At 40.5% G+C, this 26,415-nt stretch overlaps 2 protein-coding genes and 1 pseudogene across 2 annotated transcripts; 1 reads left to right on the forward strand and 2 right to left on the reverse strand.

Annotated features, from left to right (window-relative positions):
* Positions 1-646: 646 nt before the first annotated feature.
* On the forward strand, positions 647-4,898 carry LOC105054817 (cation/H(+) antiporter 15). The gene is made up of 3 exons (XM_073246695.1): positions 647-1,142; positions 1,294-2,304; positions 3,030-4,898. Exons 1-3 carry the CDS (start codon positions 909-911, stop codon positions 4,218-4,220), a joined length of 2,436 nt encoding a protein of 811 aa, XP_073102796.1. The 5' UTR covers positions 647-908; the 3' UTR covers positions 4,221-4,898.
* A 10-nt stretch (positions 4,899-4,908) lies between these two features.
* LOC105054778 (uncharacterized) lies at positions 4,909-13,382 on the reverse strand (annotated as a pseudogene).
* A 1,523-nt stretch (positions 13,383-14,905) lies between these two features.
* LOC105054779 (putative transferase At4g12130, mitochondrial) lies at positions 14,906-25,586 on the reverse strand. Its single transcript, XM_010936369.4, has 5 exons — positions 25,073-25,586; positions 22,086-22,339; positions 21,800-21,898; positions 15,577-15,735; positions 14,906-15,480 (listed from the first exon to the last, which is right to left on the reverse strand). The coding sequence occupies exons 1-5, from the start codon at positions 25,558-25,560 to the stop codon at positions 15,236-15,238; spliced, it is 1,245 nt and encodes a 414-aa protein (XP_010934671.1). The 5' UTR covers positions 25,561-25,586; the 3' UTR covers positions 14,906-15,235.
* Between the last annotated feature and the right edge of the window lie 829 nt (positions 25,587-26,415).

Raw genomic sequence — 26,415 nt, forward strand, 5'->3', positions numbered from 1 at the left:
TGTTAGTCGCGAGAAGGATTATCCTCCCGAATTGATTATCTTGCCAAACTAAGAAGATCTGCCAAATCTGAAGCTGTGCTTTCTCAACTTCTTTAGGTCGATTGTGACCGACCCCTATCTACCTCGGTCATAACCGAGGATATGGTCAACCAAGGCTGAGGTGGTGGTCCACAATAGGTAGATTTCCAAGCGTCTAGCATTAGCAGATAATGATGAGTTAATTGGACCATTAGGGATGGTAGAATAGATTCCCAAGCAGTAAAGAATAGGTTAGTATAAAAGAACATGAGCTCGGATCGCAATCTAACTATTATTGTGGTTGGGGTGTTCAAGTCTGTGTTGTCCAATAAAGAGACTAATTCAAAAGGATCTGGACTGCATCATAAAATTCGGTAACAAGGCTTGTGATTTAGAATTTAGGATCCTTAGTCTCATTTTAAGATTTTGTTATTGCAGTGGTTATCATCTGAATTTATGATTTATTTTTTATTTAGTTTAAATGATGAGAAACTTTCAATTAATATAATAACTAAAATGATAATATCATTACACTCATTACTGCAATAATAATTATTTTTATTTAAAATTTTGAAATTATTAGCATGCAACAGTCGTTATGACCATTATAAGGACCAACAACATTTCAGGTGGGGTCCGTTAGGGTCTCCATTATCAGTGTCGCGGTCACTTTCCTCTCAAGAAGATCCTTGGTCAACCGTCTTGCAACGGACCGGGCTGACCGTTTCTCCCTCAGATCTCGCACACTTTCTCCCATCTCTGTAGGAAGGGGAAGGTGCAGCACCACCAGTTTCTCTCTCCCTCCCTCTCTCTCTCTCTCTCTCTATCAGAGTTGCACCAGAAAGAAGATCACCACCACAACCACCGTCGCCACCGCCACGATCACCACCATGGCCGCGGAAGACAATCTAAAAAATGCATTCCGTAACACGACAACAAGGTTCTCCATGATCTGCTACCCAGCCATTAGGGCCACCTCCGCCGGTGTCTGGATCGGCGACAACCCTCTAGACTTCTCCTTCCCTCTCCTCACCTACCAGATCACCATCATCTTCATCTTCTGCCGCATCACCCACTTCTTCCTCCGCCGCTTCTCCCAGCCCGTCGCCATCTCCCAGATCATCGTAAGCCATGCATCCTTCCACCCTCATTCCATCCATCTATGTACATATATGTATATTGTTATAACGACCAGGACAAGATTGCGACCACTTTCTACTCTAATATCTAATCTAATCTATTTCACGTCTGTCCCTTTGGATGTTTTACTACCAGGCCGGCGTGATACTCGGCCCTTCCGTCCTGGGCCGATACGGGAATTTCGAGGAGACCCTCTTCAACCAGCGGAGCTCGCAGCAGCTCAACACCGTCGCCCTCCTCTTCTTCATGCTGTTCCTCTTCATGATCGGCGTCAAGACCGACCTTACCATGATCCCCAAGGCCGGCAAGAAGGCTGTTGCCATCGCAATCTTCTCGTCCGTCCTCCCCGCGAGCGCCGTCTTGCTCGTCGCCTCCCTCCAGGGTGCCAACCTTCCCCCGAGCTTCCAGCAAGGCGCCATCCTCGTGAACCTGGCCTCCAGGTGGTCCCGGACCTCCTACACCGTCCTCTCCTGCGCGCTCGCCGAGCTGGAGCTCCTCACCTCCAAGCTCGGCCGCCTCGCCATGTCGGCGTCCATCATCATCGACGTCAGCAACATGTTCATCACCTCCGCCATCGGCGGCTACGTGCTCTCCTTGAAGCTCGAGATGCCCGGGAAGGCGGCGGCCTCCATCGTCAGCTTCCTCTGTTTCTTGTTCTTCATCATGTTCTTGGCACGGCCATTCATCGTATGGGTGATCCGACGGAGGACGCCGGAAGGGGCGCTGCTCGACGAGGCGTGCTTCATGATGGTTATCTTCATCGCGCTCGGCTGCGGGCTGATCAGCGAGATGATCGGGTTCCACGTCACGATGGGGCCCTTCGTACTTGGCCTGGTGCTGCCGGGAGGGGCGCCGCTGGGGGTCACCATGGTGGAGAAGATGGAGACGATGGTGACGGGAGTTTTCCTGCCGGTGTTCCTGGCGACCGCGGGGCTGAAGATGAACTTGGCCAAGTTGACGAACTTCAAGGAGTGGGGGCTGCTGGGAGCCTACATCATTCTGTTGACGCTGGCCAAGCTCATCGGGGTGATGCTGCCCTGCCTCTGCTGCAAGATGCCGCTGCGCGACGCCTTGTCCGTAGGCCTCATGATGAACGCTCGGGGTATCTTTGAAGTCGATACCGTCTTCCGATGGTACGATAACAAGGTATATATTCGACATCTATCTTATTATATATAATTAATCTGTCCACCCTTAAATTGAAATGGAAATCGAGAGGACCAAATCTGTTAAAGTGCTTAGTTCATGATATGAGTTAGAATCGGAGTCGAATTAAAAATTTGAATTCACAGGAGGAAATGAAGATTAAATTCTGAATAGATTGGGTCATTTGTATTCCATCTAAAAATCAAAATCAAAATTGAACTCCCTCTAGCCAAAAAATTGAAATGAAAATCGTTCATTCTAATTTTCATTCCAGATCTCCATTATCTCCAATCAAGTACCACCATAATGTAATATATATATATAGAGAAAGAAAAGAAGGAAATAGATTTGGATAAAATTTATCGAATTTGAATTCAGATTCGATTAGATTAAAACTAGATAAGGAAGACCCTGCATCAACAATCCAAATTGTTGGATATGATCTATTATCTCAAATTATTTGTACATTCTATAATAAAAAATATATCTAATTTAATTTTATTTAAATAATTTAATTTTTAACTATTTCACGTATAAATTAAAAAATTTTAAAATTATATAATTTTTATATTTAAATAATTTTAAGATAATATATTATATTTAATGATCTGAATGAATTTTTTATTATGATCCGATCCAATTTGAATCCAAATGCGGTCGATTCTGATCTGACTATATGTGGAAGCTGGTCCTTGAAATCTAATTATGCTCTCGTCTCCGAGCAGAACGTGGATGACCAGCTCTACGCCACAGTCGTCCTCTTCATCATCATCCTCGGCGGTGGCACCGCCCCCCTGGTGAAGTACCTGTACCACCCGGAGGACCGGTTCGTAGCCTACAAGCGACGGACGGTCCAGCATTCGAAGCGCGGCGACGAGCTCCGGGTGCTGGCCTGCATCCACAGCCAGGACAATGTGGCCCCCATCATCACACTCCTGGAGGCCTCCAACCCCATCGCCGACTCCCCCATCTGCGTCTACCTCATCCACCTCGTGCAGCTCGTCGGTCGCGCCGACGCCATCCTCGTCCCCCACAAGCGCCACCGCTCCTCCCCTTCCACCGACACCGATCGCATCGTCAACGCCTTCCGCTTCTTCGAGCAGCAGCACCCCACCAGCGTCTCTCTCATCCCCTACGTCTGCATCTCCCCCTACGCCACCATGCACAACGACATCTGCTCCCTCGCCCTCGACAAGAAGATCACCCTCGTCATCCTCCCTTTCCACCGCAACATCACCATCGACGGCACCCTCGCCACCGCCACCGTAGCCCTGCAGGCCGTCAACTGCAACGTCGTTCGTTACGCTCCCTGCTCCGTCGCCATCCTCATCGACCACGGCCTCACAGCCGCCGGAACCGCCGCGCCGGCTTTGACCGGCGGCGGCCACTCGCTGCAACGCATCGCGGTCTACTTCCTCGGCGGAGCCGACGACAGGGAGGCGCTGGCGTACGCGGCGCGCATGGCGGAGGACCCGGCGGTCGGGCTGACGGTGGTGCGCATCCAGCCGCCGCCGGAGTGGCGGTGCGGCGAGGAGAAGGACGAGCTGCTGGACGACGAGATGCTGGACGAGTTCCGGCGGGAAAGGTTGGAAGAGGAGAGGGTGGCGTACAGGGAGGAGGTGGCGAAGGACGGGGCGGATACGGTGAGGGTGATACAGGAGACGAGTGAGGGTTTCAGCCTGCTGGTGGTGGGGCGGAGGGAAGGGATGGAGTCGCCGCTGACGGAGGGGATGTCGATGTGGAGCGAGTATCCGGAGCTGGGGGTGATCGGGGACCTGCTGGCGTCCACAGACTTCGGGGGGAGGGTGTCGACGCTGGTGGTGCAGCAGCAGACCAGAGTGAGGAGTACGCAGGCTGAGAGCCCCAGGGCGGTCCGAGCTGCGGGGAGGCAAGTGGTTCCGGCTACCGATAAGTAGAGAAAACTGTGGCTTTTAAGGTTCGTTTTTCTCCTACCGTCGGAAGGGTTTCTGCTTTCTGTATCCTCGGTTTTGGAGGGTCCATCCTAAAATATTTTGTAAACTAGGTGTGAATGTAGATGTTAGGCCAGGCGATCGGGAGGAATAAGATGGTTCCTTGTAAGTTTGTACTTGAAACAAAGCTCCTTTTTTAACCTTTCAGCTTGTTAATCCAGATCGACTGAAAGCAGGTTCGGATCTTTGCAGGTCCGATCTCCTTGGTAAGCCTTCATGTAATCCTTGGTAAGAGTCCATGAGCATTACTGATGACTCGCCAAAGACCCCTACATACAGGACCAGGTAAGGAACTCCAAAGGCCGGAAGAAACTGAATACTTAAATGGTCTAGTAACTCAGAAACATCACCCAAAGGGCCACTCAACTCTTACAGAAGGGAGGGTTGGGGGGCCAGGTCTTTGCTTCCTTTCCAACACCTTTCCAAACAAGCACACATACCACAGATCAATTTAGCGGTCGAACTCGCCTGCTTGCTGGAGCCGACAGCACCGGAGAATGCCACCAGTTGCCTGGCCCTAGGCTCCAACAACGGTAGTCCTCACAACGTTGAAGATGGATAGCCATACAAAGACCGATCAACATACCATGCATAATTTCTTTGATACAAAAATGCAGGAAGAACAAAAGCAGCAAAAGAAAACATCCTTCTTCCCTAAGATATCATTCCTGTTTGATGCCGTGTAATTTGTTCAGTAAACATCCGCACGCAACGTTCATACCCAACCACCCGGAGTCACTGGGGTGTAAGAAAGGCAGAGTTCATTATAGGCCACCATATGATCTAGTACCTGATGGTCTCAATAAGCAAATCTCACACATACTAACATCCAAGGGTGTAAGAAAGGCACACTTCGTTATAGGCCACCATATGATCTAATATCTGATGGTCTCAATAAGCAACTCTCGCACATACTAACATCCAAGAGTTTTATCTAGTACCGCATTATGGATACGGTGCCTTTACCGTTTATAATCCTGATAACGACGGCAAGAGACCCAGAAGAAACTCGCAAAAGAAAGCTAATAGAACCCCCACTTTCATCCCAAGTGCCAGAATACCACTAATTCATCCCTGACACTAACAATGCCAGGAACCCCATCTCTTAGTTCAGTGAGCTCCCCGTCTGAAAGGATCAGTCTGGGGTTGTGACCTCATCCTTCCTAAATCATAGGGTTGTTCAGCTGATGGAAGAGCCCACTCCCTGGCCAGCGGTTCACCTTGCCTGCTACTGCTGCCATTTCCTACACAACCATTCATACAAAAATGTAGTAAGATCCAATCCACAATCTTAGATTGGGATTAGTAATAAGAATCAAAACTATAATCAAAACCATATAATATCATCATAATAAACAAAATGCAAGGTGACAGCACATGGAAAAAACAAAGATCCATTCAGCCATGCACATTCAGGTCCTCCAAATATCCCTTGGATTCATCCGTCCAGACAAGACAGAAAAGACACTTGGTGTACAAAAATGCTAGACACTTAAAGGGTCAATTAAAAATTCCAACCAAAAGAATCAAGCAAGAAGGAAGCAAGGATAAGAAGCATAAAGATTACTCAAACTGAGTAAATTTTAAAGCAGTTAATCACTCTGAAGATTCCCCCTAACCCATTGGGTTGTTCAAGTGACTTGTGGTCCAAATCCTGTTGTCATTCCCATTAATCCCTTTATGAAATCTGCATATCCTAGAATAACCATATCAGAATGGCCAAGCTCATGAACTCCTGAGATTAAATCACTTGTAAACAAACCCATGTTTCATTTCTGAAAGGAACACGTATAGCCTGTTGAATAGTCAACAAATAACAGCTTTGAATCAAAACTATAATTATCATACGATCATGTCCCAAATCAGAAAGATACACAATCTTGTCCAGACACTGTAATTTACATAGAACACATCAGTGCCAGAAAGATAAGAACTTGTCCCAAATCAGAAAGTCTACTTTGTTCCCCTTAGCTTCAACAATCAAAAATTATCAGTGCTCTGACCGCAATTATCATCCAAAATGCAAAAGATTTTTGCATTTCCTTTAAGAGAGCACCTCAAATGAAGGTCCAATGGACCATGATAAAACCAAAAACACTTGAAAAGAATTTCACAAAAATTTCATCGTAACTTGTTACTCCAAGAACATCCCATGCAAATACCACTAGGATAATCATGAATTCCTACTTGGGGTTAATTTTGTCATGGGTTAATTTTGTCATCTGTGATTGATATCAAAGATGGGTGTAATGCCTGCCAGCCAGCCAGCCAGCCACGCACGTGCACAACAAGAAAAAGAAAAAGGCCTTTTGCATGACCTCTGTATCGCAACATTTAATGCCATTCAACAAAACCATCATCAATGTTATCATATACCCAATACACGAAACTAGCATCCGACTAAAGCTATTAAAATGGGCTTGGCCCACAGGGCCAGCCCGGCCCAACCCTGTAAATGGGGTGGGCAGAGCTGCCATATTAGTAGTCCAAATAACAATCAGGCTTTTTGGCCCGCCCCACATCAGTCCAAGGGCCGAGATGGGTTGGGCCGGACTAACCCAGTTGGACCAAGAAAAACTCAAAAAAAAATCTTAAAAAAATCTATACTTATTTTTTTCACGATTCAGCTATTCGCCATCGCCACCGTCGCTAGACGACCGTCGATTCCTCTCCTCTCCCTTTGGCTCTCGAATCTCGATCAGTCGATCTCCATCTCACACCCCCCATCCAACCGCCGGCCTTCGGGCTCTCAGATCCCCCCTCCTCGTCGCCAGCATCGTCGCCTTTGAGTCCCTCTCGTCGCCAGCGCCGCCACCTCCGAGTCTGTCACAAGAATCAAGGTCCCTTCTGCCGACGGACATCCCATCCAACCTCTCCGAGCTCTCAGAAGTCAGATCCCCCTCCTCATCGCCGGCGCTACCACCTCCGAGTCAGATCCGATCGCAGCGATGCCCTCCCACCACGCTTGATCTGATCTCTGCCTAGTGCGACTGCTGCGGCAGTGCCTCCCCTCTTGGCTCCTCTCCTTCCTCCTCGTTGCCGGTACCGCTGTCTCCAAGTCTGATTGTAAGGTACACCATACGCCCCCTCCTCCCTTCCTCTCCAGACTCTCCGATTCGACCGCGGCATCGATGACCGCTCCATTTTTTTTTTATATATTTTGATGGCCTGGCCCGACCCGGCCCACGGCCCTTAAAGGGCTAGGCTGGGCCAGCTATATGCTGTCTCATTTTTTGGCTGGGCCTAGGCCCAGCCCATCAAATTTTAGACCATTGTGGACTGGGCCAGCCCATTTTGACAACTCTACATCCGACAAAAGCATATCTTATAGACAATTTATCCACATGCTAAACCCCTAAAACCAAAATCATTGTTTTGAAAATTCAGCTGAGTACTAAAATATGAAGCTTGCATTCATTTTGCATGTATTTTACCATTTTGTGCAAGAGCATGCAGGGTGATGCTAGGATTATAACACGTGAGTAAACTTAAAAAGTTAAAATTCTTTCTTATTCTTAAGCATAAAAAATATTTACTTACAATGTAGTATTCTGCATAAATCACATTTTAATCTAAGATTAAAATTTGAATGCTTAAAGAACATTATCTAGGTAACTTTGCGTGATATTAATTTCAGAGAGCAATAACATAAACCATAGAAAAAGAATTCATAGATATACAGGTTTTTCAGACATTTCTTTTCCAATTTTTGCGAGTGAAAACAAGACAATTTAGAATGATCATCTGTACATTATTAGGAAATAGATTTATAATTTTTAGTACCTTCCAAGTCCAACCTTCTATTAAATTAGTATCCTATCTAAGATCCAGAACAAAAAATTATTCTGATCCTAAGATATCTATATCATATTCAACTTCTTAATAACAGAGTAAGACTAGGCCCTTGTGTCTCTCCTCTCCATCTAGCTGCCTTCTCTTCCATTTGCACCTTTACTTGAATCACTCAATTTCTTATCATGGTTGAAATCCTTTCTCTCTCCCTCTCTCTCACCAGCTCAATCTCTAGTTATAGCTGTGCCATTTGTCAGCCACCTCGCAACATTACTCTAATGAATTTTGCCATTTTATATTTGCCACTCAGAAGTCTTTAGTAGTATACTTATTAAGGATATCATCAACCTTCAGATTTTGAAAAAATAAAGGGGTTATAAACACTCCTTTTTCTCTATATATATAACTCTTAATTCCTGAGAGAAATAAAAACATAACCATACCAGAGCAGATTGTATTTAACATTTATATGAATATATAGCCCTACATACACAAACAACATTTCAATGACATCCATGCATCAAATATTCTATTGTGTTTATTTTTTCTCAACATTTTTATTTTGTTGTTATGGACTTTAAGCCTACTTTGTCTTTGTTTTATCCTTCCTCTGTTCTATACTTTGTTTTTAAGGTTATTTTATACCGTTTTAAATCAAATTTTTAATATTTATCTTTATATTCAGTTTTAGAGCATGCACTGCACATGCCCATATCTTGTACTTGTCAAAGATCTAACAGATTATTTTAAGATGGTTTTTGATCAAACCTGCCTATAGAATTTCAACCTGCCAAGATAAAATATAGGGTAAAATTGAAATAGAAAACTTCGCCACTTACTACCTCCTCCAATCAGGACTACAGAATGCAGATCTTTTCAAGCTGCGAAGCCTTCTAAAGGAAAGAGGAAAATAATCATGATCATTACGATCCTTCCACACCACAAAGCTTTCTAATGTAGAAAAACATTCTTGATCATCCAAAGCCACTGAAGTTTTATTATTATTATTATTTTATTTTTTTTTTTTAAAGGCTCCAAAGCTGCAAATTGTCAAAAATTGCAGGGGAAAAATAGCTTACCTTCTATGTTACATCCTTACAAGCTAGTGGACCTTGCAAGGTCAAGTTTACCTCTTAGACATCCATCCGTGCCAGGTTAAACATGTAAAAACTGCTAGGAAGAGGTTAGGCAGAAACTAAATACGATGAAAGCAGCAAGCACTAAAATACCCCTTACTCTCATCTCTGTTTTTCTCTTTTTTCTTCCTTCTTATTAACTTTAATCATAGTTCAATTTTGTTCTAACTCAAGAAACACCAGGTTTAAACAATGTTAGGTTGCCAGGAAAACAAAAGTACAAAGAAATAATTCAATAAACATGAAAAAAAAAAACATTTTGACCCAAGAAAATTGCAAAATTATGTAATGGTAGGATACAGGTTAGTAATCCTACCTTCTTCCCTTATATAGGTTTATCATACACAACATTTCAAACATCTCCAAAAAAAAAATAATGAGCCTTTATTTTTCCTTATTCCCTCAACTTTACTTCAATGCCAAAAAATGGAGAACAAATGTCCCTCCTAAGTTTCTTTTAACTTAATCCCTAGACAACTTCCACTAGGAACCAGGGGAGGGAATCTAATACTCCACCATCTTAATGGAACCGTTGTATACATGACTGGGATTTGATAGCATAAGATTCATTTAAGACATTATCCCATGCTTATACTCATTCCTCATTGAACTAACTACAGCCTACCAACTCCATTGGGAATGCCTTATATGTGAGCTTCTGAAATTTTTTTTTTTCTGAAGTACTTAATTTTTTAAGGGCTGCCTTATATGTGAACATCCTCAATTTTCTTTGTGGACTTCCTGTAGTGGCCCAGGACGGAAGGGCCCAGCTCCTGAATAGTTTTTTGAAGAACTGAATAGTTTTTTTGTTGCTCTACTTGTTTTCCTGCCTAAGTTTCTAGCATTTAAAAATATCGCTGTCCTTGTTTTCTGCCCAAGTTTCTATCGCCCATTACAGTTAGAGGTGGCAGTGAATTTGGTGAGGTTAGATTCAGGTTTAAAACGAGAAACAAAGAAACTAAGGGAACCCAGAAAAAGAAAACAGGAAAAATACTTAACTAAGGCCTGGCCGCTGTTCAAACATGAAATTAAAATAGGGTGGTCTAAATTGCAATTCCCAACCCTCAAATTTCCTCACAAATGAGCAAATATAAAACAAAAAGGCAATAAACTCGCAAACAGACAAGGGAATATAAGTAAGAGAAGACAACTATCTACACAAACAAACACGCACAAGGTATAATCTACATCTAAATTAGTAAATAATGGGGTGCCTTTCAACAGAAATCTATAAATACGATAAGGCAATACCACAATCAGTGGAAAACTTATGAATTATATCTAATGCCTCGATTAAATAATATGCAATAAGTACTTACTAGCATGCCATTATCAAGTATGTCAAGCCCTGGATTCCATCCAGGCAGGTGCTGTCTTACCTTCCCCTTCCATGCTTCATCAAAGCCATCCAACTCATCTATTGCTCAGCAGTCAGCACAATGCAGGTAAAGCAAGTTAAAACCAGATATCAGAAGAAAACAATAACAACAACAACTTAAGTTTTAAAATACGTACTTTCATTCCTATTGTGTAATGTCTGCATTGTGTCTGCCCTCCCATCTGAATTCAGCTTCCTTGTTACAGAATGACCCTGCAAACACAATACAAGTACTATTAACATCATGACTCCTCAATGCACTAAATCAAGGAAATACAAGTGGAGTAACATTGAAAATCATACATTAAGCCAAAACAGCAATCAGAAAACAATAACCTTAAATATCTACACACCAACATACCCTTTCATGAATTCCTCGAGAAATCCAGTGGGTTGCTCTACATGTAGTCATATCAGCTTCCTTTTGCTGTTCCACAGTAACCTATCAGACCAAACAAGCAAAACCTTAGTGAAACAGATCACCAAGATCATCAACACAAATTCAGCAGTATAACTAAACTTGGAGAAAAAACAAACTCGAACATCTCCTGATTACTTACTCCATCACCTCCAGTCCTCCTTGTCGTAGATGAAGTATAATATGCTCCATTAGTCCATTAGGACCACCATGCATTGCTGTTGAGCTCTGAAAAGTTTATGTTGGGGCCCATGACAGCAATGTACCAGCCCTGCCAAACTCATTGCCATACTTCATGTGCTTGCTCTTCTTCTCTGCAACAAAACAAAAAAAGTTAGAAAGCTTCAACATTGTTCATTCCAATTAACCAACCGTGATGACGGTATCATGAAGATAACAGGCCTATACCTTCAGTTTTTTCATCAGGGTCCTGAACATACAGTTCTTTAATGGACCTAGAATGTTTCCCTGGGTTACCTTTCTTCTCCATACCAGTCCTCTCCCCATCTCCTTCTTCATCATCAGATGACAGTTCCTCGATAATTGGCCCCTTAGACTTAGGTGCTGGAGCTTGCTTGTGGAACCTGGCATTGCTTGTCTCTCCAAAGAAGCTTCTTCCATCATCAAAAACACTGGGTCCCAATATACTTGGGGCCATCAAGCTTCCAAGGGGTTGAGTAAAGAAGCTATAGAGGTCAGGCTCCTGGATCTCCTGAAGCCACCAAATCTGGCAAATGGATCCCCAAAACCCAAAGAAATCATCCCTCCCACCAAATCCTGATTACTTGAACATTCCGACATGGTTTCAGTAAGGACTTCGCAGAAATACTCTATCCAAATTTTCTCAAGACCATGATTACTCTCTCTCTTTCAGCCTCTACCTATACACTGTCTTTGTTTGCATGCTCTTGAATGCTTTTGTCGATTGTAATGCATGAGGCAATTAGTTTGTGAAGCCAAGCACTCTTACAGGTCACAACACCTCAGAGTATGGTTCTGTAGAACCGCATAAATGCAGCATCGACATGCACATTGAACTTAACAGGTGCAAATTGATATTTGGCTTCTATATGAACAATTTCAGTTTCGTTACTTTTGCAAGCATGGTTATGATTCAACATTTTAGATCATTTTATAAGATTCCTGTTGGTTCAAGCTTCCTTTTAACCACATCTATTCTTTTTTTTTTTTTCCCCTATATACAAGCTATCTTTTATTTATTTATCTTTTGTTGTAAGAAATGAGCCTTATTAAGCTGTTTATAAAAATAGTTCAGGATCACAATATGACCCACAAAATCTAAACTCATCAAAAGCAAGGCATATTAGATACTGATGGCTTTAGCATGTCTCTATTTGAAGCTCTTATAAAAAATCTATTTATTCTTCTTATATGTAGCATAAATTGTGGTCTGTAGTTTGTACCAGTCTGCCCAGCTTAATAGAAGCTCTGCAAATAGTTTATTTAATCTCATGCATCAGCTTAGTGCTAGTCTTGGTGCAGGTGTCTTAATCCAACAAAATTTTACTACATACACAGCACATATGCAAATACACCTAACATAGGGACTGAACATGTACAAAAGCCAAAAGTATATAGCTGCAACTAGAGCCAAATTATCAAGTAATAATCCTTGTGACTGGTAACTCTGTAGGATATCCTTGCATTTATACCATGACTAGGCTACAACAAATCCATCACTACATGCTACACTCATGCCTCAAATGCTTTTTTTCCCTTTTTAAAAAGTAGAAATTCAGGCATCATAAGGTTCAAACTTAGTTCCTCATTATGTGTGTACTAACTGGAGACAATTTCTGCATGACTGAAACAAATTTCTCATTATGGTGCCACAATTTGCATTGTTGCTTCATCCAGTATCAGCTGTGTGATAGGCTAAAATTATGATGGTGACAATACACTAGGGAATTCTTAGATCTAACATGGCATTGAAGCCAATGAAGAAACCAGCATACTTTAAATTTTTGCACAAAAGTTTATACCAAGGCAGTCTTACAAGGGCCGGAAAAGGGTCGGATATTATCCAACCCATATCAATTTCCTAAGTGGCTCCTTTCAAAAAATCAACCAAATAACCAATTTACTTTTGAACAGCCATTAGACTGAGTTCCACTCAAAGTTTCAAACATCTTCCAAATTTTCTTGTCCTAATGTACATATGATGCTACATAATTTGCAAAATCAGAATATACCTATCTATGCATTATATATAGTAGAGCTAGATACTTCCTACACTTGAGATGTACCAATACACTAGAAGATAATATAACTAAAATAATCTAATACAAAAACAAAGCGGCTAAAGAGTACAAAACCATTTTTCCCCTTATATCTCACACCTTCAACACCTACCTTTCCTCTCTCTGATCCTCCATTGTTAGCCCCATCCCACCACCTCTCCATCATCTCCTCCCCTCAAAGACCACATCTAATATACTGCAACCCACCAACACCCCCCATCTCCCCCTCTAGGAACCCTTCAAATACCTACCCCTGTAAGTTGTAACTTCCTCTCAGCAGTTGCCACCTCACACTTCCCTCTTTCTCAATCCCTTCTCCCTCTAATCCACCATCAAAGCTAACTCCACACCAACTCATTGTCTCTCCAATCCCGGTGCCATCGCCATCCCCGACCTATCTCCCCTTCTTTGTCCCTTTTCCTACACCTGAGCACTACCCAGCTTTTCTTCCTTGGACATTGCTATCTGTGGAGCTAGGTTTCCACCGTGTCATTAGATGATCAAGTTGATCTGCTCTCTCACCATTTTCAGGTTGGGACAATGGAAAGTTTTCTCAATCACTTTGCCATCCATATCCATCATCTTTCGCATGGTCAAACATGGTGGTGGCGGCAAAAGGCATGGCTAAGGGATCTGCTATGCAATGGCACAGCACATAAAATTATGGCAGCAGTAACATGGACTACTAAATTTGAAACAAAAACATTAACATACAACCTATCATGCAATGGCACAACACATAACATGATGCCGGCAAAATCTAAGCTTCTACTTGTACTTGGGAGTAGGTGACTGGTTGTAAGGATCCGCTCACCCCTTCACGAGACATCTAACCTGCTTATGGGCGCAGATCCTTGAATGTTTTTAGATATAAATCTTTCCATTCTAACATCGATATCCTTCTACAGTGATTCAATGAAAATCATTATTTTTCCTTACGGAGAGGACATATTATTTTGGGTTTCTCTCGGAATAAGCTCAAATTGTTACAAATCCTCCACATCTTCTGATGTTGCAGTACAGTAGTGTTCATGCGGTGTTTTCTTTGTTAGGTTGAAAGGCATGGCTCGTAAGTGTGACCAGTTCAGAGGACATTACCAAGTTTAGGAGGAGATAGCCAAGTCTCAAACTACCAAGTGCCAAGATGATATCAAAAAACAAGGTTATTGCGCAAGTTTATAAAATTGTAAGGGATGATGCTATCAGCAGGAAGCCCTTTCCACATGGAACCATAGTATGCACTTCAACTAGGTCAGGCAATAGGAACTCCTACCAAATGTAAAATAAGGCATTCCTCAATGGCAGCAAATGATATTCATGTTAGTGTATTTCATTGTCTTTCAGGACCAAATATTTGGATATGTTAGCTGACATAATATAATCAACATATTGAAATTCGGATATACTTTCCTCCTCGATGATTTTAATTTCAAGTGATCACAATAACTCGGGATATATCAACTTATACAGCCAGGTCAAAAAGAGCAAATTTACGCACACATATATCTCGGTAACGATTTCGATTTAGATGAAAAATCATGCATATCATTTTTGCAAGACATTCCATGGCAATAGCGTTGGTTATATCAATAAAAAGAATATATTATTACAAAAATGTAAATTTGAATTCAAAACACCAAACTCACTCCAACTAACGCGATTCGCTACAAGCACTAAAACAACTTTTGAAGGAATTTAGTAATCAATCTACTGATTGCCTCAATGTACATTAATACAAGTAACAAGAAGACGTTCTGCATTTCTAATTTTATTGTAAATTATGAAATACAACAATTGTAATGATTGTTCCATGAAGTTGCCATACTAAGCGCAGCTCATCCCATCTTATATGTTAGATACTGAAGGTGTCCTTATTTTTGTTTCATTTCCAAGAAATTTCGCCGGTGGACTTGGATTTTACCTTCCCATAAAGTTGGATGATAAATGGCCAAATCCTCGTTCTCATAATTCAGCTACTAAGCAGCTGCAGTTTGTTGTTCATGCACTTGAGCCCATTCAGCTGGCCACCAGTCTGGTCTAATAACCTTAATCCTCACGTCATCCTTATTTTTAATGCTCAACGTTGGTGATTGCTTCAAGGCCTCTTCTAATCTCAGCAAGCCCATTCCATGACATCCAAGAGCAGTTGTTACAGTCCCAACCTTCTTACCAGAAGTGCTATCTACTACTTCTGAACCCAGTGATACAGCCTGTTCGAGTTCTGATCAAAATGAGAAAAATGCATAAGCATCTAAACACCAAAAATCATACTCATACGAATGGAAGAACTATTAAGTTTCTATCCAGAAACCAATACCTTCTCCTTTATTATTTACAAACTTCACTGGGAGCAAGCGCTTGCGAATGACACCACGATTGTGTGTTCGAGCAACAAGCTCCTGGCCCACATAGCACCCCTTGTCAAATGAGATAGCATTCAAACCCGCAAGATTGTATTCAAGAGGAATAGCCTCGCCTGGGTAAGAAAAAGCAACTATTTAAATAAAGAACGAATAAGGTGTTGACCAGTTTTGCAGTATCTTACAAGTAGAATTTAGAACCTTTAAGAAATTATGATTTTAAACAAATAATAACATAAGGTGTTGACCAGTCATCGATATTTTACAAATAAAAACTAGAACTAAATAAAGTAGGATTTTCCTTCCTGAAAAGAATAAAAAGGAAAAGAAAGGAGGCTTTTAAGCAATTTAGGTAGCATAAACTGCGCTTGAAACTGGGCAACAGAAAATCACAACCATGTGTAAAAAAGAGACAATGTTGAAGTTTGAACTATGGATGATTTCTTGAACCTCTGTCATGTTGGTTTTCCTTCTTGAATGTAAGCTGCTAAGTTGAATTAGCCTATCAAGTTGTGGCAAAAACCTCAGCAAAGGAACATCGAAGCCCTTACCTCCCAATTCCCAAAAAGATAAAATGTTAAGTCATAATACTAGTATTAACTTACTACCAGACTTCAAAAGCTTAAGTTGATAGAGAAAAGGTCAATAATGTATATCAAGCACAGAACACCATTCTCCAATCCCAATCCCAACCAGAAAAAAAAAAACAACCCAAACATGCAGCTTGGATCATGCACATGGAGGGAAAACTAAGTCATAAGAGATCAATATTAGGTTAAGAAGAAATATCCAAAAAAGATACCGATGGATACCCAGCCCTGTTAAGCTGCTTATAAAAATAGTTGTGGATCACAATATGATCCACAAAATCTAAACTCATCAAAAGCAAGGCATATTAGATACCGATGGATTAGCATGTCTCAATTTGAAGCTCATATAGTCTGTTTACTCTTCTTATATGTAGCATAAACTATGGTCTGTAGTTTGTACCAGTCTGCCCAGCTCAATAGAAGCTCTATAAACAGTTTATTTAATCTTATGCATCAACTTCATACTAGCCTAGGTGCAGGCAGCAGGTGTCTTAATCCAAAAAGCCTTTTACCATGTAGATAGCACATATGCAAATACACCTAACATAGGGACTGAACATGTACAAAAACGAAAAGTACAAAGCTGCAACTACGGCCAAATTATCAAGTTATAATTCTTGTGATTAGATCTCCATAGGATATCCTTGCATGTATGCCATGCCTAGGGTACAACAAATCCATCACCACATGCTTTACTATACTCATGCCTCTAATGCATTTTTTTTCTTTTAAAAAAAAAGAAATTCCAACTTACAAGGCATCATAAGATCCAAACTTAGTTCCTCATTGATAAAGAGGTGTATAGCATGAATACTAACCAACCATTGATGATTTCTACTCAACTAAAACAAATTTCTCATTATGGTGCCACAATTTACATTAATGCTTAATCCCGCAGCAGTTGTCTGATAGGCTAAAATTATGATAGTGATGCTAGACTTTGGAGTTCTTAGATATATCATGGCATTGGTGTCAATGAAGAAACCAGCATATTTTAAATTTTTGCACAAAAATTTATACCAAAGCATTCTTATAAGAGCTGAAAACAGGTAGGATATTATCCAACCCATATCAATTTATTAAGCAGCTCCTTTCAAAAATCAATCAAATGACCAATTTACTTTTGAAGAGGCATTAGATTGAGTTCCATTCAAAGTTTCAAACATCTTCCAAATTCTTCTGGTCCTAATGTACACATGATGCTACATAATTTGCACAATCAGAAGAAACCTATGTATGCATGTATATTAGTAGAGTTAGATACTTCCTAGATTTGAGATGTACTAATACACTAGAAGATTATATAACTAAAATAGTCTAATACAATAAAGTGCTTAAATAGTACAAAACCCTCTTTCTCCTTACATCCCTTGCACCTTCAACACCTACCTCCTCTCTCTCTGATCCTCCATTGTTAGCCCCAACCCACCACTCTCCATCATCTACTCCCCTCAAGGACCACTTCTAACACATTGAAACTCCAATGTCCCACCACTACAACCTGCCAACACCTACCATCTCCCCTTCTAGGCACCCTTCAAATACCTACTCCTGTAACTTCCTCTCAGTAGTAACCACCTCAAACTCCCCTCTTTCCAAATCCCTTCTCCCTCTAATCCACCATCAAAGCTGACTCCACACCAACTCTACGTCTCTCCAATCTCGGTGCCGCCACCATCCCCAACTTATTTCCCCTTCTTTGTCCCTTTTCCTACAGCCGAGCACTACCCAGCTTGTCTTCCTTGGACATTGCCATCTGCAGGGCTAGGTTTCCACCATGTCATTAATGATCAAGTTGATCCACGCTCTCACAATTTTCAACCTGGGAAGAGGGAATGTTTTCTCAATGACTTTGCCATCCATATATATCATCTTCCACATGGTCAAACATGGTGAAGGTGGCAAGAGGCATGGCTAAGGTGGTGGTGACAAACAAGGGGATAGATTTAGCGGAATAAGGATCATGTATGAGGAAATAGAAGATGATGTAAAAGAGGCAATAATTACCTTGTATTGTTAGGGCAGTTGGACCTCTTATTCCAACACCAAAAATTAGTTGCCAAGCTCCAAATACTTTAAAGCAAAAGAATATCCATGTACATATGCATATGCACAAAAATATATGCAACGACAATTGCTCATCAAATTAGTATCTCCATTCTCCACAATCAGGAAATGAATTGAAACTTGTACATAAAGCATTAGCTATGTTACATTAACCTAGCTTCGTGTATTGGGCATGGGCAGTGTGTTCATGCTTTGGATCCTTTCAATATCAAAGAATTTCTTCATATGATGTTATGCCGGAGTGTCATACCGGCATTTGTTTCAAGTGTTAGGTACTTTAGGCTAAACCAAAGGGTCTTGGTAACAAAGAGCACAGGAATCTTTATGTAAGAATTAAGAGTATTGTTCAGAAATTGCATCATAGTCCACCAGCACATTGCTTCAAATATACAAGTCGCATGCATACATAGATCAACTTTGTGAAGACATACCAAGGAACCAATTTCTCTCGAGATATTCCTAATATAAGGTATAGATAAAAACAAAAACAATGAAGAACTCTAAGGTCACATGCACCACTATAATCATCCAAAAATTATCCATTGCAAGCCAATTTTGAAATAACAAAACGGCCTCTACCTAAAATCAACTTTAACAAAGAATTAATAGTCCCCATCATCTTTGTAAGTTTTCAATTGTAAATAAAATATGTAAGCAAACAAACCACTGTTAAGATGAAATCCTGGAGTTAAATGCACCATAAATGATTAAAATCCTGGACTTAAATGCGCTATAACTGATTAAAATCCTGGACTTAAATGCACAATAAATGATTTAGTTATGATAGAAGAAAGCTATTGCTTGTCACCACTAGACTTGAGTAGGTCTGGCATGCCTAGCTCGATCTTGGACGGCTCAAGCAGGCATTTTGGCCTAAATGGCAGGCTCAAATATGTAGGCCCAATCAGGATTTGGATTGGATTAGATTGGACTCGGGCACGACAACTAAATAGGCTTAGTCTCAACCAGACCCAATGTTTTATACATTCACATTCTTAATCTAATCAGCAAGGTGAGAGTACAACCTCCATCTCTTCCTCTCCCCTCTCCATTCACTTCCCTCTCTCCCCCCTCTCTCTCCCCTCCCCCCCTCTCTTGATTTCTCCCTTCCCCCTCCCCTTGCTCTCTTTATCCTAGTGTTGTAGCTAGGTAGTGGCATGCTACTTTGGGCACATCCACTTCAAGACTCTCTCTACATTGGATCCCACCCTTCTTTCCACCATCATTACTAGTGCTCAGGAAATGGCAGATCTAGCACAAGGTGGATCAAATTGAGTAAAGCTAGGACCAAGATTTTAAAATCTTAATATGTCAATCATCTCAACGAGTGGCCAAGATCAAGAAGAATCGAGAGCTCAATTTATCTTGGCTAATATAAAAACTAGGAAAAATTTAAACAAATTGAGATTTTTTGAGATCTCGGCCTATATTTTCAAATCGAGATATCAAAATCTTGGACAATATGGTAAATTCAAGACTAAGAACTGTATTAAAGCATTGATTCAAGTTATACTATTTAAGAAAGTCTATTTAGAGAAGAAAAAAATTGATTGAGAAATATCAACAAACGTGAATATATTTTATTAGCTGATATCTAAGATTTTATATGTTTATATCGGCCAAGATAACAGGACCAAGATTCTCATTTATTTCATATCGCGGGGTGGTTGATATTGATACAAACTGAGATCATGGCCGTGATGAAAATGTTGGCTAGGCCTTGCCAATTTGTCATCAGATTGGGCTAGAAAAATTGGCTTGATGCCAAGCAAAGCTCGATCTAGAGATTGACATTATTATTGAGTTGTCCTAGTATGAACATGGCCTGGCCTGATAGAAGTAGATCTTTACGCAGAACCTCTTTCCAATCCCTCATTGTCAATCTTATATTAGATCCAAGTTGAAGCATCATTACCTTCACAATAAGATATTTAGACCACCTACAACCATTCCACATTGACTAAAGGCAAAATAAGTACCATGTTTTAACAAATTAGAAATAACAAAAAGGAGTTAGACACCTTCTTGGTCGGCTTTGCCTAGTCCATGAACTTTGTTCCAACAAGAAGGTTCATATCTTCACAAGCTTAGTAAACACAAAACTAATTCCTGGACAAGCAAAGCATGGCACTTATAAATGTTAACCTGGTTTATTATATTGATGCTCTCACAGATCACTAATTTCTTCCCCATCCCCACCTCAATCTATCCCTGAAGTATCTGACTTTGCTGATTCATTACTGTTAGAAGTCAACTTTTTAAGCCACTGCTCCACTTTTCAATGGTATAAACCCTAACATTTTGTCATAGATTAAATCTTGCAGCTAGCCCTTTCAGCCAAGGACCTAGAATTCACCTTGCATCTAGCCTTTTCACCAAGCAATGATACCAATGGATGCCAGTCATGATCCGCCAACAAAGACTTGTCAAAATGTAGGCTCCTCCCATCAATCACTGACCTCACAAGAGTTCCATCTACTCTATGCAAACAATGGCGCTCTAATGTCAATCTTCAATAGTTGCTAGTACTCTGTTTGAGGTTACAAAGTGCAGAATTTCTCAAGATGCTACAGGGTTTTTTTTTTTTGGGGGGGGGGGGGGGGGGGGGGCGGGGTGGTTAGACATGGTTGCACCTAATTTATAGAATGTTACTAATCATGAGCACGTCCTAGATATCTACTGCAAAAACAAAGAAGTCTCCAAGGTTGAAAGAGTTACTTTCCATATATTGCTTTCACGGTGTCATGGTGCCAAAGATCTGTAAAGTCAATTATTTCAGCTTGAAGCACTTCCCCCTGTGTTCTGGTTTAGTTATTCGAGAATAACTACTCACTTGTTGCAGTCTTAAAATGAGCATTTCTAGTTTCTAATATCAAGGTTTAAATTCCATGAGTACAAGAGATGCTGGCAAATGGCCGGCATGGCTGCCATCTGACATGCATTGTGCCATACTAGAACACCAATTCTGTGCACTAGATTGTACTGAGCATACTGACCCAATGCTTAAACTCTAGTAACGGCCCAATACAGGTGAGCACTTGAAACCATGTCTAATATTAGTATCCTTGAATGTATTCATGAATCATCTCACCTTAACGTGAAGGGTAAAATGTAAACTGCATCATCCTTCTCTCTTTTTCATATTAACTTGCTGACCATATTATGATGGGTTGGCTATGTGCAAAGTATCATTATATCTAACCTCCACCTTCTTGCTGCATTTATTTTCCCTTTTTTCTTGCTTATAAATATATTTGGAGATGTCATACTTCTAAAATATTATTGCTTTAACCCAAGAGAATTTAAATAATATGCTCATAATTTAGTGAAAACATCAATGTTTTCTATCTCCTCAAGTATCAGAATGCAATGATAACTAGATTCTACAACTAGATTCTAAGACAACCGGTTTAGCCTGTCGGCATGAACTTGGCAGAATAAAGTATCAGTTTAAACTGCTGCTACATGTATAACAACAAGCAGGAGAAAGCGGTGAATTCAGCAAGAATGTAAATAACCATACCTTTTGGAATCTCAGTTGAACCTTCCGCAACTCCTCTCTCTAATCTCCACAGAAGATAATTTTGTTCATCAGTTTCCTTGTCAGATTCAACCAGCGGTGCTATAAAAGAAGTTATAATGATTAAATGAAAAATTATACTAAAAATTAATAACAAATGTTGTTTTAATGTTTGAAGATGATGTGAATTATAACCATATATACCTAATTGGTGCAAGCAAGAGCCATGTATAATTAATTAACAGCATGCTGATGCAAATACACTTTGTGTGTGTGTCACTAATCTTACGGGTTATGTTAGACGGGAAGATTCCTCTAAATCCTAGAACATCCAATCGGGGATCCTTGAACCATTGCCAACCGAGGTTACTTCCTTGTGCAGCTGCTTGACCTGCACGATCGACACCTTTTCCCCATCCAACTGATGAGGCCTCAGGTTCTTGAACTGATGATGCAGTGTCAGAGAGGTTATTGCCAAACCGTTGCCAGCAAGAGAATTCATTGGTTGCATTCTCTATCTCAACCTTGGATCTCAATCGATATCTATTGCACATGTATAAAGGAACTATCAGACCACTTCTTTCTTAATTGTATAATTTAACAATCAAAAATTTTCTGCTAACTCTGAAAAATATGAATTACACTATATGGCTACCAATTTTATACAGAGAAAACAACATATAACACCTAATTATGCACTAGGAATTCAGCTCATGCTTTTGCTATTTTTCCATGCATGTGTTGCTGTAACCAGTAGAAATCTAACTTTACATGAAACTAATGTTAGAAAATTTTTAATAACTAATGGAATCTGCAATCATAGAGGATCCAGCTTAATACACAGGTCAACAGACCCAATTAGCTGCATGGGCAATCCAGTTAAATTATGTACAAAAATATAGAAGATACATCCTTTGCTTCAGCAGCAGAAATAAGCTTAAAAAACTCATTAAGCTGCATACTCACAGTTTCAGCTTCAGTTTCATCCTACTAGCCCCCCACCCCAAGGAAAAAGAAAAAAGAAAAAAATAAATCCATAGTCAACAAAGCAAACCCATTCTAATGCCCAAAAGTTCACCTTATTGCAACCTTGCTATGCCCACATAATAAATTATGTAATCCCAAGGAAGGAAATGAAGCATATATTTAGAAGATAAACTACAGAATAAAAAGTTGTGATATATGGATCAACTAGAGCTTCCATAACAATATGATACTATAAGTATTCTTATTCCTCCACCATATACTCTTTAAATGTATCATGAATAACCAATCCAATGACAAGAATCTTGAAATTTCAATTCAACTAAAATACAAATCCAACATTTCTACTAGAACAGCTGCCATTTGACATCATCATACAAGAATCAAAAACTAGCTAAACACCATCAATCATTGAACACAGAGGCTGCAAATGAAACAAGCTGCATGCCTTCATATCATGATTAATTCATTAATTTATTTTCAACCAATAAATAAGACAAGCTCAAATATGACTTGAAGCTCAACTAGTACACAAGGAAAGGCTGAATGCGCAGGGCTTGGAAAAATAAATAAAGGCTGGGCGTGGCTTGATAACAAACTCATTCAGTTAATAAATGAGTGAAGCTTGAACATCTGTTGTCAAGCTCAAATCAATCTCCAACACCCCTTTCACATAATAGTTTGAGATTGAGCAGCTTGATACAGCTTAATATGCAACTAAATTATTTTCTCCTAAAGAAATCTTCAAGCATCAATGTTGTTAAGGAGAATGCACTTGTTACTGCTAAGCACATCTTTAGTGTTATCAGGACCAGCTCTAAAAGATCTGGGTGAGACACATTAACAAGCTGGAGATGTTTCATGCATTTAGATGATTCACAAATTCTCGAATTGCAGCTTCTAAAAATTGGTGGAGAACAGAGGCTCTTCCAACAATCAAACCAACCCACCATGATCTACAAGGATGTTCACCCAAAAAAGGGTCAGAGGGACCTTAACAAAGGGAAGTCATGGATCAAGCCTGCAAGGCTTGAAGCACCAAAAAAGAAGATAACTTCCTAAACCTATCCTTGAGTATCGAACTCCTTTCAATGGAATATAGGCTTCTGGTTATTCAAAATCATGCTTCAAAATAACAGTAGTTGATATGATGTTAGGCTAGGTAAATGTTCACAATTAAAGAAATTTAAGAGATGTGAAGCATTTTTGGAGTTGAGAAATAATCCTTCTGCCATAGGCACAAAAGATTTGAATGGTGGTGCATATGCTGCATCAAACAAATTCTTTAACTAAAAATAGGTGTCCCAGTGATCATCAGTTAATCATTGATTTGGACAACTACAATGATTTCACATATTAACATGCATTCTGAAGAGAAGTGAAACAGAGCAAATTAGTGGAATTACACCTAGAGTTAGAGATGGAGGATTGAAGGGATAATATCATAGAAATAAACATCTGCATTTTTTTGGGAACTAACACACGGTGGGGAAACAAAATACTATACTTGTAGAAGTAAAGAATCAGGCTCTCCACGATGATGCATGTGAAAGCTCCAATTATATAAAAAAGAGAAAATTAGCCCCTCTTCTATGCCGATGACTTTGAGCAAGTTTAGGGTGCACTTTCAGAAAAACATATTTCCTTTCTTTTCTAAGGGGCTTCGACCTTTTTCTCAGAGTATATCTACATGCATGTAGAAAGAGATGGACTTTGCCCCTCCCAAGAGGAGAGGGTATCTACCATCCTGACCTCAAAACCAATAGTGGGGCATCCAAATTGAAGATCCACACCCAATATCATGATAGATACAACTAAAATGCCTAAAATCAAAAATTACGTGTTTTGATAGTCTTGAACCTACTAACAGTGCCTTTTTTCACTTCAAAGTTTTCCTGCATTAAGGCCAATCTCAAGCCTACAGTACCAGGTCTCTGCTAGAATGTATGTTATCAACATGTCCATCACCCATTCGAAGAATTGCCAACTTAAACACCAATGTGTATTTAATTCATTTTCCTGCATTAAGGTCAATCTCAAGCCTACAGTACCAGGTCTCTACTAGAATATATGTTGTCAACATGTCCATTACCCATTCGAAGAATTGCCAACTCAAACACTATACAATTAGTGTCCAAAATTTCATTATCACCCCATAGAATGTCAAGAATTTACTCAGGAACCATCATTATTTAAGGAAAAGATACACAAAGAGTCCGATTCCTATCTGAATCTGAATATCATTTAAAGAAGAGACGTATGGAATCATTTGGAAGGGATCAAAGAGCTTACTTCTTGAAGCAATCCAGGAGCTCATCCAAGACTGCTGCATCAACATCAGCCAGCAAGGTAAGAGGCTCCTCTTCGTCGCCCGAACCCGGCCCGGATCCCGTCCGGTCGAGCTTCTCCTCGGCTGCCGGCAGCCGATAGAGGAAGAGGTCGTAAAGAAACCTCCCCTGGGGGGTGAGCAGCGCCGCATAGACGGGCGGGTAGATCTTGTGGGCGACGTTGGGCGTCGGGAAATAAGACGACGGAGAGGAAGGCAAGGAGGAGGGCCGGGCAAGAGGGCGGACATCGTTGGTGAGGAGGCCCTGGAGGAACTTGGCGGTGTCGGGACCGCGGAAGCGGACCACGGAGCGGGACCCGAGGCGGCATGCCATGGGTCCCACCTCGTCCAGGCGAGGCGTCCGCCGCTGAGGCCTCGCGAGGGAGGCGTGGAGGCATCGAGAGGCGGTGGAGTTTAGAGCGCGGAAGCGCGAACAGGAGCCGAAAGGTGGCATTTTCTTTTGGTTTTTTGAACCCGGTTTTCAGGCTTCTTGAAGCTTTGGGAGGGGGAGAGGGGAAAGGCGGTGCGCGACGCGTGTTGCGGGACGATCTGGTCACGTGTCACCCGCCGGCTACGTGGGCGCAGCGGCTTCTGACCGGTACATTGCTGGGAAAGTGAGCTCCAACCAGTGGTGGGCACGGTTCAATCAGCCGAACCGTTACTCTAATTTTAAAGTCGAATCAGTTTTATCAGTTCTAAGAAAAAAACTCAAATGGAAATCGAACCGATTAGACCTATTAATCAGTTGACCGATTAATCGGTCTGATCGGTTCGATTTTTTAATTTTTTTATAAAATCTATTTTAAATTATAATTTATAAAAAAATTAAATTAAATCCAATCTTTCCCACATTAATCTTGTTGTCAACCTCAAAAATTTGATTAATCTTTTTCATAATTATAACTATCTTAAAAATAAAATATAACAAGATATTTTAATATAAAAATAATAATAATAATAACTTCATATAAAATCATGCAGCATGATTTTAATTACTAAAATCCTTTCATGATAAGTGTCATAAAAAGTCACCAAATAACAAGTATACAATACCATCAAATACGATCTCAAATGTCAAATAAAATACACAACAGTATAGCTTCAATTATTCAATACATCTAAAATATTATACAAATTAAGTTCTTAAGCAGCACGAACATAAGTCACAACTCACAACTCCAAATTGGATCTCATATCTTCTTTCTATCATAAATCACTTCAAATGAAAGCCATCCAATAAAGCTCGACAAATCTATAAAATATAAAAATAAAATATGTTAGAAGTTAGAACTTATGCAATATAATAAAA

The sequence above is a fragment of the Elaeis guineensis genome, chromosome 12, assembly GCF_000442705.2.
Source record: "Elaeis guineensis isolate ETL-2024a chromosome 12, EG11, whole genome shotgun sequence".
In the NCBI taxonomy this organism is placed as follows: Eukaryota; Viridiplantae; Streptophyta; class Magnoliopsida; order Arecales; family Arecaceae; genus Elaeis; species Elaeis guineensis.